Source organism: Sander vitreus, unplaced genomic scaffold (assembly GCF_031162955.1).
Source record: "Sander vitreus isolate 19-12246 unplaced genomic scaffold, sanVit1 ctg207_0, whole genome shotgun sequence".
NCBI classification, from domain to species: domain Eukaryota; kingdom Metazoa; phylum Chordata; class Actinopteri; order Perciformes; family Percidae; genus Sander; species Sander vitreus.
In genome coordinates this window covers 307,501-327,500 of record NW_027595405.1, presented here as the reverse complement: position 1 = coordinate 327,500, position 20,000 = coordinate 307,501, and the positions used below count along the sequence as shown (strand labels likewise).

At 42.9% G+C, this 20,000-nt stretch overlaps 1 protein-coding gene across 1 annotated transcript in view; it reads right to left on the bottom strand.

Annotated features, from left to right (window-relative positions):
• The window catches only part of LOC144513299 (piezo-type mechanosensitive ion channel component 2-like), a 66,613-nt gene that overhangs the window by 36,687 nt on the left and 9,926 nt on the right, over positions 1–20,000 (bottom strand). Inside the window, exons 3-13 of the mRNA XM_078244332.1 lie at positions 17,801–17,908; positions 17,190–17,232; positions 13,585–13,705; positions 9,204–9,393; positions 6,483–6,696; positions 5,495–5,642; positions 4,058–4,231; positions 3,809–3,923; positions 2,433–2,818; positions 1,514–1,619; positions 205–458 (exon numbers count right to left, since the gene is read on the bottom strand). Of these exons, the coding sequence (XP_078100458.1) occupies positions 205–458; positions 1,514–1,619; positions 2,433–2,818; positions 3,809–3,923; positions 4,058–4,231; positions 5,495–5,642; positions 6,483–6,696; positions 9,204–9,393; positions 13,585–13,705; positions 17,190–17,232; positions 17,801–17,908 (1,859 nt within the window). The remainder of the gene's footprint in view (positions 1–204; positions 459–1,513; positions 1,620–2,432; positions 2,819–3,808; positions 3,924–4,057; positions 4,232–5,494; positions 5,643–6,482; positions 6,697–9,203; positions 9,394–13,584; positions 13,706–17,189; positions 17,233–17,800; positions 17,909–20,000) is intronic.

Below are 20,000 nucleotides of genomic sequence, written 5' to 3'. Positions count from 1 at the left end.
TTCCTGTGCAGCGCTGTGGAGATAGAGCTGGCTATAAGAGACTAGCTTCATCAGAACAATCTCAATCTCAATCTCTAGCCTAACCCTAACCCACTCAAACAATTTAGTAAAGTTGTAGATTAAGAATCAAAGTAGCACAGTGGTATCGCCGCAGCAGACCCTGGAGTACACACACTGGTAGTACTTGTAGTACTTGAGTCTTACCTGGTAGAGAGCGACGCAGCAGAGGAACATCACCATGTAGATCACTTTGTAGACGACGATTTTTCCTTCAAAACTAACAAAGAAGAACATTGTTCCGCAGACATAGATCCAGTATTTAACGAACATCCTGGTAACCACAGCAACAAGAGCCTCCATCTTAAGTCCTCCTCCTCTCTGCAGGCGCAGCACCTCCTCGTACGACACCTCCTCCTCCTCCTTCTTCTCCTGCAGATCATCACAAGCACGCTGCTCCTCTGGGGGACGCAAAACAGCAGCAGATGCTAGATCACACCTGACACACGTGTCAACAGAGTTTGTGTTCTACACTCTTGGTTAGTGAAGTTTTTATTAATTTCAGACCACAATTCTGCAGCGGTGGAAGAAGTATTCAGATTACTTCAGTAAAGTATTAATACCAAGTCAGTGAAAGAGGAAACTCAATATAATGATCCATTGGAAGCTGCAGCTCGGTCATTGGTGCGTTTGTTGCAATGGATCATTCTATTGAGTTTCGCCTCTTGTTACTTCTATACTCTTTCACTGCAGGACTTTTACTGTAACAGAGTATTTTACATTGTGGTATTAATACTTTACTGAAGTAATCTGAATACTTCTTCCACCGCTTCTATACTCTTTGGTGAAAATGTTCCTTCAGTAAAAGTCTGTAAGTATCATCAGGGAAATGTAGTAAAACATTGTAGAAAGTGTAAAGCATCCAAATAGACACACACACGCACACACACACACACACACACACACACACACACACACACACAGCTGTGTGTGTAATGGTCTGATCCTCTCAGCTGACTTGTAGTCGTTATATTGTCGGCTAGTTTACTTTAGAATCAAACATCAGATTTATAAACTACATGTAACTGGTAACTAAAGTAACTAGTAACTAAAGTAACTAGTAACTAAAGCTGGAACAGATGAATGTAGTGGAGTAACTAAAGTAGTAGTAGAAGTAGAAAGTGGCATGAACAGAAAAGACTCAAGTAAAGTACAAGTACCTCAACATTTGGACTGAAGTACAGTACTGGAGTACATGTACTTAGTTACATTACAACACTGCATCTCTTTTGGAACATGCTTCATTCTGTAGTTTTTGGTTTAGAAGCCTTTAATGGAGATTTATAGCGGTAGAAAATGCAGCTATACTCTGTTAAAGTCAGTCTGCAGCTGTGATGACGAACAGGAAGCAGGATGCTCTGTGTTGATGTCGGCACGTGTAGCGGTTGTGATCTAGCATCTACCCAAAACAGCAGTCAGACAGACAGGTGAATGATCAGTGAGACAGGTGTTTTACCCTCTGTGTGGACAGTGATGGTGGACAGCTGTGGGTCTTTCTGTCTGTCTCTCTTCTCAGTTAGCGCCTGACGCAGCAGCAGCCAGAAGGTCAACAGACACAACAACTGCAACAACAAAATGATCATCAGATTACACATTTGCAGACAACAGCGAGTATGTTAAGTTAAGTCGAAGCAGTAGAGCTGAATCTCTGGAATTCTCTAGGAAGTTAGCTTTAGTAACTGTGTTTGTGTTTGGTTGTTTTTGGTTAGATGTTAGAACTCTAACTCTTTGATTCACCCTGAGGGTCAGCTGCAGTCAACGAAAGCATCGTAAATACACTACTACGACTAATACTTTTATCATGTTGAAGTAAATAAATAGCTTTGTTATCATCCATCTCCACACTCCTGTTTTTAACCCTTCACTCAGTCCGAGGCGTAACATCACAGTAACACCACAGTAACATCACACAGTAACATCACAGTAATATCACAGTAACATCACAGTAACAGTAACATCACAGTAATATCATAGTAATATCACAGTAACAGTAACATCACAGTAACATCACAGTAATGTAACAGTAACATCACAGTAACAGTAACATCACAGTAACAGTAATATCACAGTAACATCACAGTAACATCACAGTAATTTCACAGTAACAGTAACATCACAGTAATATCACAGTAACATCACAGTAATATCACAGTAACAGTAACATCACAGTAATTTCACAGTAACAGTAACATCACAGTAATATCACAGTAACATCGCAGTAACATCACAGTAACAGTAACATCACAGTAACATCAAAGTAACATCACAGTAACATCACCTTAAGATCGCAGTAACATCACAGTTATATCACAGTAACATCACAGTAATATCACAATAACATCACAGTAACATCACAGTAACAGTAGTAATGTTACCTTTGAGGCGAGCTCCCTGCAGGGATCGTCTTTTCTCGGGAACAGTCCAGGAACTTCCTGGACGGAGGGGAAGCTGTAGACATACTGCATGACGACGAGCAGGTTGCCGTAGGCGACCAGCCAGGGTGATGACATCAGCGTGTAGCAGCGACGCTCTCGCATCATCCAGAGGATGCACGACCACAGCAGCAGGACGCACGTCAGCCAGGACACGTACGTGATGGGCCAGGCCATCATGGCCATAAGAGCACAGATGTAGCTCTGTTTGAGGAGGAAGCTGAACGCCAGAGCGGTAGCACCGACCCCTTCCTTCTCCTCCTCCTCCTCCTCCTCCTCCTCCTCCTCCTCCCATTCATCTCCTTCAAACTCACACGTCTCCAAAGTGTCTGCAGCAACAAACAGACAACAGAACCAGCAATCAGGGCTTTACATTAACACCAGCCAACCCGCCAAATACGGGTAAAAACTACTTTTTAATCGGCTAATACTGTACAAGAAAACTTGTCCGGTGAGGAATTAATCAAACAAATCTGCGTCTGTCTGAATCAGCCAGATGCAGAAACAATGCGTCTGTGTTCCGCCATGAAATTTGGGCTGTTTTGTGTATGTTTGGCTTGGAGACATAATCTTTGTCTGGCAACATTGCTCATAGTCAGTCCTTCCAGAAACGTGGAGTTTTTTTGTGATTGTTTTGGGCTAAACTCCTTGATTATGTGGCACGTTTTCTTAAAAAATGTGATGGAATATGCGGGATATTTATGCAATTTTATGCGTTGAAATTGCGGGAACTTGCAAAAACTGTGGTTTCATCGTGGCTTCATCGCGGGGTTTGCAGCTTTTCGATGATGTTCACGTTGCGTAATTACGTCACTTCATAACGTTCCCATGGCAACAGGGGAAAATGGCTGCTCTTGTGCGAAGTAAATGCAACATTTTTCAAATTTTTCAACTTTTTCAAATTTTTCAACTTTTTCAACCGCATATTTTGCGCGGAAATCTGCAATTTGTGCGGCGAAACTGCGGCGTATTTGAAAAAATGCGGCCCCCGAAATAAATATGCAGACTTTGGCATTGAATTATGCAATCGCATAATCGCGTTTTTCTGGAGGGACTGCATAGTACTAATCTACATTTCCCATGAACATGCATGTTACTTATATCAACTGTTAGCTACGTGTTTAGTGTGTAGTATCCATTACGAGTTACGCTGAAATGAAGAAGACGAACGGCACCAAACAAACCAGAGGAGCTGACATAAAGAAAGTTAGTTAGGTAAAACACATGGCTAGTGGAGCGTCTGAGGAACCTCCGGTCGTTCTGATTCAAGGTAACTCTGAATCTGAACAGCTGTGCTGGGATTCAAACCACAAACTCACCTGATTGGCTGAGAGAGTAGTGAGGCGTGGAGTAAACATCCAATCCCAGGGCTGTGCTCTGGGTGGGCGGGGCAAAAGAGTCAGACGGACTGTGATTGGTGGAGGACACCAGCGTCTACAGACGGAAACACAGACAGCTGTCACATTAAACTACAAAACTAGAATAAACCTGACAGTAACTCACTGAAATCTAATTAGTAATAAAACGGCAATAATAAATAAATGATGTTATCTTTAGTGTTTGCGTACGTCTCTGCTCTCGGGACGGTCGTGAGCTCTCCTCCAAAGCTCTCTCCGTCTCTCCGCTGTGATGTCACCGCTGACATCATCACTCAGGTTGCTGGTGGCGGTGATGATGTCACAGCTCCTGCTGATCGATGACTCTGTCCTATCTGTACCCCTCCCCCCATCACCGTCGATCAGCTGCAAAAATATGTGACACGTCTGCCAATGAGAGCCGAGAGTCTCTACCATAAACAGACTATTTAAATATCTGCTCAGGAAGTCTTGACATCATCAAATTACATCGTAAGGTAAGGTGGTAAGATAAGATGAGATGAGATGAGATAAGGTAAGATGAGGTGAGATGAGGTAAGATGAGTGAGATGAGGTAAAATATGATGAGATAAGATGAGATGAGGTAAGACGAGATGAGGTAAGATGAGATGACGTAAGATGAGGTAAGATGAGATGAGGTGAGATGAGGTGAGGTGAGATGAGGTAAGATGAGGTAAGATGAGGTGAGGTGAGATGAGATGAGATAAAGTAAGGTGAGATGAGATGAGATAAAGTAAGATGAGATGAGGTGAGGTGAGATGAGGTGAGATAAAGTAAGATGAGATGAGGTGAGGTGAGATGAGGTGAGATGAGGTGAGGTGAGGTGAGGTGAGGTGAGATGAGGTGAATTGAGATGAGATAAGGTGAGATGAGATGAGGTGAGGTGAGATGAGGTGAGGTGAGATGAGGTGAATTGAGATGAGATGAGGTGAGATGAGATGAGGTGAGGTGAGGTGAGATGAGGTGAGGTGAGATGAGATGAGATGTGGTGAGGTAAGATGAAATGAGATAAGGTGAGGTGAGTTGAGGTGAGATGAGATAAGGTGAGATGAGGTGAGGTCAGATGAGGTGAGATGAGATAAGGTAAAATGAGATGAGATGAGGTGAGATGAGATAAGGTGAGATGAGATGAGGTGAGGTGAGGTGAGATGAGATGAGGTGAGATGAGATGAGATGAGGTGAGATGAGGTAAGATGAGGTGAGGTAAGATGAGATAAGATGAGGTAAGATGAGGTGAGGTGAGATGAGGTGAGATGAGGTGAGGTAAGATGAGATGAGATAAGGTAAGATGAGATGAGGTGAGATGCGGTGAGATGAGGTGAGATGAGATACGCCTTTATTGTCTCCTATAGATATATATTTAATTTATGTTTTATTTATGTCTTATTGTATATATGTTACTTATTTACTGTATACACTTATTGACTTGCTCTTCTCTTACTCCTTTACCTTGAATGTGACTGTGAGCAACTGCAGGTAAATAATTCCCCTGAGAGGATCAATAAAGTATTCTGATTCTGATTACAGGAGAAATTTGTATTTGGCAGGCGAGACACCAAAAACGGCGACATATTGTATATAAACACACATTAAACATGAAATGATTATTATAATGTGTGCAGTGATCACCTGGTTCCTCCACAGACTGGCCACGGTGTTGTAGAGCAGCAGCAGCATCAGAGGACTGCAGAAGTGAAACCAGCTGAGCTCAGAGTTCACCTGCAGCCTCCAGGGGGCCGAGCAGTCCACCGAGCCAGCCGGGACCATCCCAAACACTCTGGAGCACAGGAATCAATCACTCAGTCAATCAAGCAATCAATCAATCAATCATATCATATCAGGGGACAGAGCAGTCCACCGAGCCAGCCGGGAGCATCCTAAACAGGCAATCATGACAGTAACAGAGTATACATCAAAATAAGTCTATACCGTTTGTAGCTAAGATAAATGACTGCTGACCTGCTGTTTCCTAAAGACAACCAACAGGGGGCAGCAGAGTCTCAGATAACTGACTCCAGACCTGCTGTTTCCTAAAGACAACCAACAGGGGGCAGCAGAGTCTCAGATAACTGACTCCAGACCTGCTGTTTCCTAAAGACAACCAACAGGGGGCAGCAGAGTCTCAGATAACTGACTCCAGACCTGCTGTTAGTTTACAGCAACATGTTATGAAGAGAGTCTGTGTTTGACTCAACCTGTTATTATAATCCACACACCCAAAACTTTGGCTTTACTCTCTCTCTCTTCACTCCTCTCCTCTATTTACTCATTTCAGTTGTCCTAACAAAAGTTATCTCTGGAAACTTTACAGTGTGTGTCTGTGTGTGTGTGTGTGTGTGTGTGTGTGTGTGTGTGTGTGTGTGTGTGTGTGTGTGTGTAAACAACTTTTTGTTTCAAGCATTCAGCCCTCTGAGATTTACTCGGCAATTGAAAAATGTACCCGCATTTGGCGTTTGGTAGGTGGGGGTGTGTTAACTGGCGGGGGTGTGTTACCTGATGGAGGTGTGTTACCTGGCGGGTGTGTGTTACCTGGTGGGGTGTGTTAACTGGCGGGGGTGTGTTACCTGATGGAGGTGTGTTACCTGGCGGGTGTGTGTTACCTGGTGGGGTGTTTTACCTGGCGGAGGTGCGGTTGGGAGGCCACGCCTCCTGCAGCGAGGGCAGCTGGTAGCTGTAGAGGAGCAGGAAGTGGGAGGCGGAGTAGGGCAGTGACATCACAGATACACATCTAAAGAGGAGGGGTGGGACATGGCCGGACCATGCCCACCACGTACACAACACCTGAAAACAGAGCAGGTAGGGGAGGGAGGAGAGGGAGGGGAACATGATGCCTGGTGGGGGGGGCAGAAGAGGGGTTTAAAAACTGCACCTCGTTTTACAGAGCTATTTCTTCAGGGAATAATCTCATAAGTAACTATCGTTTTATCTAACGGAAATGCAAGTTTTAAGACAAAAATCAAATCTCACCTTTATCTTGAGGTTTTATATCCTCAAGATTATTTTCGTTTGATGTAAGGAATATTTGTTTAAGTTCTTTGTCTGTGTGAGCGTGCTAAAGGCAAGCTCTGTAAAAGTATAATGCAATTAGTTTTCAAGATTTTTCTTGGGTTTTTGTAGTTGTTTGCTTATTTTGTTTCATACTTATTAGAGTTTATGTTTATATTCTTTACCTGAACGTGGCATAAAATGTTTTAAATATTTTAATTACTTAAAGTGCTCATATTATGCTCATCTTCAGGTTCATACATAATTGTATTTAGAGGTTGTACCAGAATAGGTTTACATGGTTTAATTTTCAAAAAACACCATATTTTTTTGTACTGCACATTGCTGCAGCTCCTCTTTTCACCCTGTTTCACCCTCTCTGTTTTAGCTACAGAGTGAGACCTCTCACTTTTGTTACATTTTTGTTGGGAGTCGCACATGTGCATAGCTACGTAAGGACTACTAGCCAGTCAGAAGCAGAGTATGAGGGCGTGCCCTGACAGTACCTAGGTAAGGACTACTAGCCAGTCAGAAGCAGAGTATGAGGGCGTGCCCTGACAGTACCTAGGTAAGGACTACTAGCCAGTCAGAAGCAGAGTATGAGGGCGTGCCCTGACAGTACCTAGGTAAGGACTACTAGCCAGTCAGAAGCAGAGTATGAGGGCGTGCCCTGACAGTACCTAGGTAAGGACTACTAGCCAGTCAGGAGCAGAGTATGAGGGCATGCCCTGACAGTACCTAGGTAAGGACTACTAGCCAGTCAGGAGCAGCGTATGAGGGCGTACCCTGACAGTTGCTAGGTAAGGACTACTAGCCAGTCAGGAGCAGAGTATGAGGGCGTACCCTGACAGTACCTAGGTAAGGACTACTAGCCAGTTAGAAGCAGAGTATGAGGGGGTGCCCTGACAGTAGCTAAGGACTACTAGCCAGTCAGGAGCAGAGTATCAGGGCGAGCCCTGACAGTACCTAGGTAAGGACTACTAGCCAGTCAGAAGCAGAGTATGAGGGCCCTGACAGTACCTAGGTAAGGACTACTAGCCAGTCAGAAGCAGAGTATGAGGGCCCTGACAGTACCTAGGTAAGGACTACTAGCCAGTCAGAAGCAGAGTATTAGGGTGTCCCATGCTAGCAGCTAGGCGAGCATTATAACGTGTGTTACAAAGTGATGCACGTATGTCTGTGGGTGGTGATGGCGCACACATGCCTTTGGTGTGGGAGACCTGGGATCGATTCCCACTGTGACACATCAACCAATGTGTCCCTGACCAAGACACTTAACCCCTAGTTGCTCCAGAGGCGTGCAGCCTCAAACATATATAGCAATTTGTAAGTCACTTTGGATAAAAGAGTCAGCTAAATGACATGTAATGTAATGTAATGTCTCTAAAGTAAAGGCTGGACTACAATAGAGCTGTTTTGGAGCAGTTTGTGAACAGATGGTAAGTCTTTGGACTTTTTCACTTTGTAAACCTATAACTTGCACAACAAAGATATATAACACAATAAAGGAAAGGGGAAAAGGCCAAAAAGCATAATATGAGCATTTTAATGCTGTTTGGACCACAGGAAGACAATATAATGGGTATTCATATAATAAACTTAAAAATAAACTTAAAAAGACTTCTTCTACTTATCTGATAGTCTTCTAGTTATCTGATAGTCTTCTAGTTATCTGATAGTCTTCTAGTTATCTGATAGTCTTCTTATAGTTATCTGAAAGTCTTCTTCTAGTTATCTGATAGTCTTCTAGTTATCTGATAGTCTTCTAGTTATCTGATAGTCTTCTAGTTATCTGATAGTCTTCTTATAGTTATCTGAAAGTCTTCTTCTAGTTATCTGATAGTCTTCTAGTTATCTGATAGTCTTCTAGTTATCTGATAGTCTTCTTCTAGTTATCTGAAAGTCTTCTTCTAGTTATCTGATAGTCTTCTAGTTATCTGATAGTCTTCTAGTTATCTGAAAGTCTTCTAGTTATCTGATAGTCTTCTTCTAGTTATCTGAAAGTCTTCTTCAGTTATCTGATAGTCTTCTACTTATCTGATAGTCTTCTACTTATCTGATAGTCTTCTACTTATCTGATAGTCTTCTAGTTATCTGATAGTCTTCTACTTATCTGATAGTCTTCTACTTATCTGATAGTCTTCTAGTTATCTGATAGTCTTCTAGTTATCTGATAGTCTTCTAGTTATCTGATAGTCTTCTTATAGTTATCTGAAAGTCTTCTTCTAGTTATCTGATAGTCTTCTAGTTATCTGATAGTCTTCTAGTTATCTGATAGTCTTCTTCTAGTTATCTGAAAGTCTTCTTCTAGTTGTGCTAGTTATAACATACTGTTTGTATGAAAGTATTTTACCTGTCAGTCCGAGCAGAACTGTCAGCACGACTTTCCCTCCAGTCGTCGTCATGGTTTCCACCATCTGTCTGGTTTTACCGACCAGTAACTCCAGTTCAACCAGAAACTTGTTTCTGGTGACTTCTCCCTCTTCCTCCTCCTCGTCTCCGAGGACAGAGTCCTCCTCAGACATCCGATCCTCCTCCCGGTCCTGCTGCTGCTGCTGAGGCTGAAACACAACCGTCTTATTACTCTAAACTACATTAATTAACTCATGTGTCGTCTCTTATAGTCAGACCTTCCTCCACAGCTCTGCAGAGAAAGGTCTGTCTAGTCCACACAGCATTCCTGGATGGGAGTAAAACGTGCTCTGGTTTATTGGCATTTCTTTAAACCAATCACAGTCATCGTGGGCGGGGCTAAGCTCCCGACAGAGCCACGGTGCCTCTGCTAAATAGTCCCAGGAAGGAACTTGTTTTGGTGGAACATGTGAACATAGGGAGGCATCTCTGGAATTGAAATAGCTGTTGACTGTGTGATGGACATATTATTTTGAGAGAAATATTATTTGATTGTCGGTTCTAGCTCTTCAAGGAGAGTTCCCGAATCAACCGGGGTTTAGAACGCCAACACAAAGAAAGCAGAAGATGACGGACATCCAGCGGCACCGAACAATCCCCTAAATAAATATACATATATCTAACTCAGTCTCACTCCTAGCGCCTCAAAAACTGACTCTTGATCAGGTGTCTGGCGTTAGTTACTGACGCTAAAAGTCTCTTTAGTCTCAGTCAGACAACATGTTGAACTCATTACGATGTTATCCCGTTCACGGAGATGTTTGGGGCTCTGGGAACCTTACACAATGTTTAAAGATATCTGTGAAGTCTGAGGTCGGGATTCTTGGCCTCACTTTTCAGCGTGCAGAGTAGGGGTGCAAGATATATCGACTCAATATCGTTATCACAATATATCGAGTGTGTGAGCGTCGCAATAAGTATGCAAAATTTAGTTTATTTTGTGGAGCGCTGCGTCCCGTCCGTTGGCTGTGTGGCTTAGTTGTGTTTGATTTAGAGCTTGAAACGCTGTAATGATCCTATTTCATTGGCCAGTTACCGTGCCACGTGCACATGTTAGTGCACGTCAGCGCACAGGTCCACTACATGACAAACCCTATGGAGCGGACCACGTGACATGTCTGCATATTTCAACAGAGTGACAGTGTGAGTGAAGAAGTAGACAGAGACAACAACACGGAACGAATCAGAGAAGAGAAAGAAAAGCTGTCCTGTTCTCTTTATTTATATATTTATACTGTCCAACCAGTAGAACATGTCCTGTTCTCTTTATTGATATATTTATACTGTCCAACCAGTAAAACATGTCCTGTTCTCTTTATTGATATATTTATACTGTCCAACCAGTAGAACATGTCCTGTTCTCTTTATATATTTATACTGTCCAACCAGTAAAACATGTCCTGTTCTCTTTATTTATATATTTATACTGTCCAACCAGTAGAACATGTCCTGTTCTCTTTATATATTTATACTGTCCAACCAGTAAAACATGTCCTGTTCTCTTTATTTATATATTTATACTGTCCAACCACTAGAACATGTCCTGTTCTCTTTATATATTTATACTGTCCAACCAGTAAAACATGTCCTGTTCTCTTTATTTATATATTTATACTGTCCAACCAGTAGAACATGTCCTGTTCTCTTTATATATATTTATACTGTCCAACCAGTAGAACATGTCCTGTTCTCTTTATTTATATATTTATACTGTCCAACCAGTAGAACATGTCCTGTTCTCTTTATTTATATATTTATACTGTCCAACCAGTAGAACATGTCCTGTTCTCTTTATTTATATATTTATACTGTCCAACCAGTAGAACATGTCCTGTTCTCTTTATATATTTATACTGTCCAACCAGTAGAACATGTCCTGTTCTCTTTATATATTTATACTGTCCAACCAGTAAAACATGTCCTGTTCTCTTTATTTATATATTTATACTGTCCAACCAGTAGAACATGTCCTGTTCTCTTTATATATTTATACTATCCAACCAGTAGAACATGTCCTGTTCTCTTTATATATTTATACTGTCCAACCAGTACAACATGTCCTGTTCTCTTTATTTATATATTTATACTGTCCAACCAGTACAACATGTCCTGTTCTCTTTATTTATATATTTATACTTTCCAACCAGTACAACATGTCCTGTTCTCTTTATTTATATATTTATACTGTCCAACCAGTACAACATGTCCTGTTCACTTTATTTATATATTTATACTGTCCAACCAGTACAACATGTCCTGTTCTCCTTATATATTTTATACTGTCCAACCAGTAAAACATGTCCTGTTCTCTTTATTTATATATTTTATACTGTCCAACCAGTACAACATGTCCTGTTCTCTTTATTTATATATTTTATACTGTCCAACCAGTAGAACATGTCCTGTTCTCTTTATTTATATATTATATACTGTCCAACCAGTACAACATGTCCTGTTCTCCTTATTTATATATTTTATACTGTCCAACCAGTACAACATGTCCTGTTCTCTTTATTTATATATTTTATACTGTCCAACCAGTACAACATGTCCTGTTCTCTTAATATATTTTATACTGTCCAACCAGTAGAACATGTCCTGTTCTCTTTATTTATATATTTTATACTGTCCAACCAGTAGAACATGTCCTGTTCTCTTTATTTATATATTTTATACTGTCCAACCAGTAGAACATGTCCTGTTCTCTTTATTTATATATTTTATACTGTCCAACCAGTAAAACATGTCCTGTTCTCTTTATTTATATATTTTATACTGTCCAACCAGTAGAACATGTCCTGTTCTGTAGACATGGTCCTTAATTTCTATTTATATATTCATGCTGTAACAGTCCAATATGAACGTCAGTTGAAATAAACCTTGTGTTGTAAGAAAACTTGTTTTATTTGTTATGAATCTATTTTGATGCGTTTTCCCGTAACTCTTCTCATTTTAAATATTTTAAATATAAAAAATATATATTAATATTGAAATTAATATCGATATTGCAATATTCATAATCTGTATTGCAATATTCATAATCTATATCGCAAAATCACATTTTGTCAATATCGTGCAGCCCTAGTGCAGAGCACAAACACTTTGTTAGGTTTAGGGAAAGATCGTGGGTGGGTTAAAAGATGGGTCCTTTTTTCAGTGTTTTTGTCAGTTTTGTTTTTAGTCCAGCAACCGAGAATCAATACTGTGTGTTAATACTGCAGATGAAAGTCTTTACACCTGAACTTATGAATCAAACTAACGCTTGGTCTGGTGTCTTGGGTGTTTGGTTCTGACCCAAAAAGTCTCCTTTAGCATCTCAGTCCGACGCAGCTTTCAACTCATTACGATGTAATCCCATCCCTGGAGATGGTTGACGCTCTGGGACCCTTTAGGACATTTATCTTAAAACAATGACAAGAAAGATCTATTCTGTTCTAAAAAATGAGTCTGTCTACTCTGGTAATGTTTAAACATCAGTTTGTGGACGTCACCATCCTCCAACTAGACAATCTGCTGAAAGGAAAGTGCTCAAAACGTTTTTATTGTCTCAGACTTGTTATTTTGGCCATTGGTCTGTCCAAATATTCTCGTTGGTCTCGACTGAGTCCAGAAATATGACTTCCTCCTTCAAAACTGAACCAATGATGCAGCGCTTGTTGTTTAATTAAAAATCCATCTAGAAGTCTTGAAGAGGGTTTTTTCTCTTGGTCATGGACTCAACAAAGGTAGACTTTTGTTTGTCATTTAGCTGACGCTTTCATCCAAAGCCACTTCCAATGAAATGCTTTCAACGTTGAAGGTACAAACTCCAGACAGCTAGTAGTAAGTGCAAGTACATCAGGGTGGAGTCGGAAGAGATGTGGCTTTAGCCTTCTGCGGAAGATGTAAAGGCTTTAGGCCGTCCTGATGTCAACAGGGAGCTCATTCCACCTCTTACAATAGTAATGACGAAGAGGAAGAGATAAAGAAGAGGAAGACGTCCTGATGGCCCCTCATGCTGCTGTCTGCTGGTCTGGTTTCATGTTAACAAACAGACTCCGACAGTTCAGCTAATAACCTGAAACCTGATCATTGTAGTGTGTGTGTGTGTGTGTGTGTGTGTGTGTGTGTGTGTGTGTGTGTGTGTGTGTGTGTGTGTGTGTGTGTGTGTGTCACTGCACATAATAAGGTTACAGTTAATAAATAGCTTACTGAGTTACACGCTAACAGACAGGAAACCTTGTTAGGAACAATAGGAGACGACCTAATGAGGTTTTACCTGCTTCATTTGTGTGTGTGTGTGTGTGTGTGTGTGTGTGTGTGTGTGTGTGTGTGTGTGTTACCTGCGTGTGTGTGTCGGCGTTCAGTCTTACGATCAGCCTCCAGGTCAGCACACTGATGACGAGCACGCCAACATCTGGAAAGATCTGTCTCACTGCCGAGCCGGCATCACTTCCTGTCAGACTGAAACAGTCACACGGTTACAATTAGCCGACCTATGTCAGTCAGCGTCCACTAAAAGTTCTGTTGTTACTGCTGACAGACTCAGATTATTATTCTAAGTGTGTGACAACATTATGGGATGGATCCCTACAGAGATAGACCTTTTAGTTAAAGAGTAAGATCCTTTTAGTTTAACATGAAACAGCCCCGAAATCACCATCACCAAACCCACCAGACTCCATGTAAATAATCAGGACTTTTAGCGTGTATAGAGCCAGCATATTTCCACCAGACTCCATGTAAATAATCAGGACTTTTAGCGTGTATAGAGCCAGCATATCTCCACCAGACTCCATGTAAATAATCAGGACTTTTAGCGTGTATAGAGCCAGCATATCTCCACCAGACTCCATGTAAGTAATCAGGACTTTTAGCGTCGTAAACTCACGGCCCTAATATTTTCATAACAGTTTGACTGATGGATTTTATGAATAAATAAAATGCATTTTCTTGTGACAGTTTGAAAATGTAGTTAATGTCAGACTGTGTTCAGATTCACAGTGTGTGTGTGTGTGTGTGTGTGTGTGTGTGTGTGTGTGTGTGTGTGTGTGTGTGTGTGTGTGTGTGTGTTAGGGTTACTTTATTGATGGATGTGGAGGTGTTTGCAGAGCCATGTAGTCCAGACAGAGAGACTACTGTTTACTGACACACACACACACATACACACACACACACACACACACACACACACATATACACACACACACACACACACACACACACACAGAGAGAGAGACACACACACACACACAGACACAGAGAAACAAACACACACACACACACACACACACACACACACACACACACACACACACGGAGGATATGATGTTTGTCCTGCTCTAAAACCACAGACCGCTACAACAACAAGGCTCTTATTTTGGTAGGTTTGCTTTCTGGCTCTTATGAAAACATTTTAGCACCAGCAGAGAAGAAGAACATCATCAAGCTCACAGACGATTGTTTGTTTGTCAGAATCAGTCAGAAAGTTTATGTCTTTTCTGACTCATAAACTCTTCAATAACAAACAAATATCAATGTGTAATACTATTAATAATTATCAATAACATCAATGTCAAGTCCAGTTCAGACCAAACTTTAGTCTCCTTGCAGCCTCTGGTCGGGGTTATTTTGGGTTTTAAACCCTAACCCTGGGTGTTATTTCTCTGATTTCAGCTCCCTCTCTTCAGTCCTCTACAGCTCGCTCCAACACGTACCGTGCAGAGAATCCTGCAACCAACAACGAGCTGACCCCATCACTCTCTCACTCACTCTCTCACTCACTCTACCACACACTATGTACCGGCTCAGCTATTCTCTTCAACACATACACTAGAACCATGCAGACACACCAGCACAGGACACGTACTGTACGTAAGCTCTGCGTAGGACACGTACTATACGTAAGCTCTGCATAGGACACGTACAGTACGTAGGCTCTGCGTAGGGCACGTACTGTACGTAAGCTCTACGTAGAGCACGTACTGTACGTAAGCTCTGCGTAGGACACGTACTGTACGTAAGCTCTACGTAGAGCACATACTGTACGTAATCTCTGCGTAGGACACGTACTGTACGTAGGCTCTACGTAGAGCACATACTGTACGTAATCTCTGCGTAGGACACGTACTGTACGTAGGCTCTACATAGGACACGTACTGTACGTAAGCTCTGCGTAGGACACGTACTGTACGTAAGCTCTACATAGAGCACGTACTGTACTTGGCTCTGCGTAGGACACGTACTGTACTTGGCTCTGCGTAGGACACGTACAGTACGTAAGCTCTACATAGAGCACGTACTGTACGTAAGCTCTGTGTAGGACACGACTGTACGTAAGCCTCCATACAGAGCACGTACTGTACTTGGCTCTCATGTGAGACACGTACTGTTTCTGGCCTCCAAGGACACGTACAGCACGTATTTCCACATAGAGCACGTACTGCACGAAGCCTGCGTAGGACACGACAGCACGTAAGCCTCCAAGGTGAGGACAAGTGCAGTACGTAAGCTCTGCGTAGGACACATACTGTACTTAAGCTCTGCATAGAGCACGTACTGTACGTAAGCTCTGCATAGGACACGTACAGTACGTAAGCTCTGCGTAGGACAAGTGCAGTACGTAAGCTCTGCGTAGGACACATACTGTACTTAAGCTCTGCATAGAGCACGTACTGTACGTAAGCTCTGCATAGGACATGTACAGTACGTAGGCTCTGAGTAGGACACGTACTGTACTTAAGCTCTGCATAGAGCACGTACTGTACGTAAGCTCTGCATAGGACACGTACTGTACGTAAGCTCTGCGTAGGACACATACAGTACGTAAGCTCTGCGTAGGACAAGTGCAGTACGTAAGCTCTGCGTAGGACACATACTGTACATAAGCTCTGCGTAGGACACATACAGTATGTAAGCTCTGCACAGGACACGTACAGTACGTAGGCTCTAAAAAGGACACGTACAGTACGTAAGCTCTGCGTAGGACAAGTGCAGTACGTAAGCTCTGCGTAGGACACGTACAGGACGTAAGCTCTGCACAGGACACGTACAGTACATAAGCTCTGCGTAGGACACGTACTGTACGTAAGCTCTACATAGAGCACGTACTGTACGTAAGCTCTGCGTAGGACACATACAGTACGTAAGCTCTACATAGAGCACGTACTGTACGTAAGCTCTGCGTAGGACACGTACAGTACGTAGGCTCTGCATAGGACATGTACAGTACGTAAGCTATGCGTAGGACACGTACAGTACGTAGGCTCTGCATAGAGAACATACAGTACGTAAGCTCTGCGTAGGACAGGTGCAGTACGTAGGCTCTGCATAGAGAACATACAGTACGTAAGCTCTGCGTAGGACACGTACTGTACGTAGGCTCTGCATAGAGAACGTACAGTACGTAAGCTCTGCATAGGACAGGTGCAGTACGTAAGCTCTGCATAGAACCTATGTACTGCTATAAATCAGCCATAACTCACAGCTCCAGATTATTTTAAATTGCAAAGTTTTAGTCTTCAACCAACGCTGACTCAAGAGATTTATCAGAGTTCACTAAGCTCTTCCTGGAGACACTAAAGGTAGAAAAACCTGAAAACATACTCAGGAGGTAAATCTACTTCAACAACAACCTCAGAAACAAAAATCGGAAATTCAGAAACTGAAACTCGTCATATCAGGAACTCTGAGAGTCGCCTTCGTCTTTGGTTGTTAAAATAGAAACAGATGTTTGACTTTTACAGAAGCTGAGTCAGCAAAAAAATACACAGTAACACAAACACACACACACACACAGTAAAACACAGACACACACAGTAACACACACACACACACAAAGTAACACACACATAGACACAGCCACACACACACAGACACACTGTTCTGCTCATATATGTTTACAAGTTAGTTAATACTTAGAAGTAGAAATATGATTCATCATTCTTACCTCACCAGACCAAGCTGACCGAGAGCTTTCTGCCACGACGTACCTGCAAACAGACAGGTCATTAAGAGAGACAGACAGGTCATTAAGAGACAGACAGGTCATTATGAGACAGATAGGTCATTAAGAGAAACACACAGGTCATTAAGAGGCAGACAGGTAAATAAGAGCGACAGACAGACAGGCAGACAGACGGACAGACACACAGACAGAGACACAGACGGACAGACAAACAGACAGACAGACAGACAGACAGACAGACAGACAGACAGGCAGACAGACAGGAGGACAGAAGGACAGACAGGCAGGCAGGCAGACACACAGACAGACACACAGACAGAGACACAGACGGACAGACAAACAGACAGACAGACAGACAGACAGACAGACATACAGACAGGCAGACAGACAGGAGGACAGAAGGACAGACAGATAGACAGACAGGCAGGCAGGCAGACGGACAGACAGACAGACAGGCAGACGGACAGGAAGACAGAAGGACAGACAGATAGACAGACAGGCAGGCAGACGGACAGGAGGACAGAAGGACAGATAGACAGACAGGAAGACAGACAGACAAACAGGCAGAAAGGCAGACAGACAGACGGTCTTACAGTTGGACTCTGGCTGCAGGGTTGCGGTGGTCATCTGGAAAAAGGACTGCATCAACAGGAAGAGGAAACTGGAGACACAGACGACCATCACACAGCGACACGCGTTACCTAGGAGACAAACAGGAAGTGATGTCAACATGTCCTCAGAGATATCAGGGTCAGCGTTAAACATGTTATTGTCTCTGTTTCTGCTGCAAACGTTAGGGTCGGGATACAGTCTACGAGTCCTGTCTGTCAGCAGCCTATTACACTGCTGACCCAAGTTACCACTTCACGCTAACATACAGCCCAACACGTTCTCACTCTCGGACTATTGACGTCCCTTTAGCGCTATAAGTAAACGTGCTTGGTGGGGACTATTGACGTCCCTTTAGCGCTATAAGTAAACGTGCTTGGTCGGGACTATTGACGTCCCTTTAGAGCTATAAGTAAACGTTCTTGGTCGGGACTATTGACGTCCCTTTAGCGCTATAAGTAAACGTTCTTGGTCGGGACTATTGACGTCCCTTTAGAGCTATAAGTAAACGTGCTTGGTGGGGACTATTGACGTCCCTTTAGCGCTATAAGTAAACGTGCTTGGTCGGGACTATTGACGTCCCTTTAGAGCTATAAGTAAACGTTCTTGGTCGGGACTATTGACGTCCCTTTAGAGCTATAAGTAAACGTGCTTGGTGGGGACTATTGACGTCCCCTTTAGCGTTATAAGTAGACGTGCTTGGTCGGGACTATTGACGTCCCCTTTAGCGCTATAAGTAAACGTGCTTGGTGGGGGACTATTGACGTCCCTTTAGCGCTATAAGTAAACGTGCTTGGTCGGGACTATTGACGTCCCCTTTAGCGCTATAAGTAACGTGCTTGGTCGGGACTATTTCCGTCCCTTTAGCGCTATAAGTAAACGTTCTTGGTCGGGACTATTGACGTCCCCTTTAGAGCTATAAGTAACGTGCTTGGTCGGGACTATTGACGCCCCTTTAGTGCTATAAGTAAACGTGCTTGGTCGGGACTATTGACGTCCCCTTCAGCGCTATAAGTAAACGTGCTTGAGTCGGGACTATTGACGCCCCTTTAGAGCTATAAGTAAACGTTCTTGGTCGGGACTATTGCCGTCCCTTTAGAGCTATAAGTAAACGTGCTTGGTGGGGACTATTGACGTCCCTTCAGCGCTATAAGTAAACAAGCTTGGTCGGGACTATTGCCGTCCCTTTAGAGCTATAAGTAAACGTGCTTGGTCAGGACTATTGACGTCCCTTTAGCGCTATAAGTAAACGTGCTTGGTCGGACTATTGACGTCCCTTTAGAGCTATAAGTAAATCAGCTTGGTCGGGACTATTGACGTCCCCTTTAGCGCTATAAGTAAACGCGCTTGGTCGGGACTATTGACGCTCTCTTTAGAGCTATAAGTAAACGTGCTTGGTCGGGACTATTGACGTCCCTTTAGAGCTATAAGTAAACGTGCTTGGTCAGGACTATTGACGTCCCTTTAGCGCTATAAGTAAACGTGCTTGGTCAGGACTATTGACGTCCCTTTAGAGCTATAAGTAAACGTGCTTGGTCAGGACTATTGACGTCCCTTTAGAGCTATAAGTAACTTTTGACGCAGTTATGTAAAGGAAAAGGTCGTGGGTGGGCTTACGGTTCTGTGACACGCGGGAGGAAAGAAAAAAGCGACTATAGCAAGTGTTTGACCCATCCCCCCCCCCAACCAACCCCCTTACAGTGAAATTGGCCCTTACATACATACTACATACTACAAATCCTCTCTAACTGCTGCTCTCCCCGGTGCGTTACACAAACACACTGAAAGACGTCTTTTTCATCTCTTCAGACGCTGACAGCCACTGTCCAAACGTCCTGATTCTACGAGTTCAGAGTGACAACGGGTTGAACAGCCGGTAACTGCCGAAGAGGAAAGCCTGCGAGATGTAACTGTGATATAAACATGGAGAAGTGAATGTTTGGTTTCCTCCACACTTAGACAAATAAAACCTCCTCCTGAAACAGAGCAAGGACACAGGAAGTGATGTCACACATCTATTATCTGCGTTTCCTCAGGAACATCCTTCGGGAAACACTCACTTCCTGTCTTCACCTGTGTGTGTGTGTGTGTGTGTGTGTGTGTGTGTGTGTGTGTGTGTGTGTGTGTGTGTGTGTGTGTGTGTGTGTGTGTGTGTGTGTGTGTGTGTGTGTGTGTGTGTGTCAA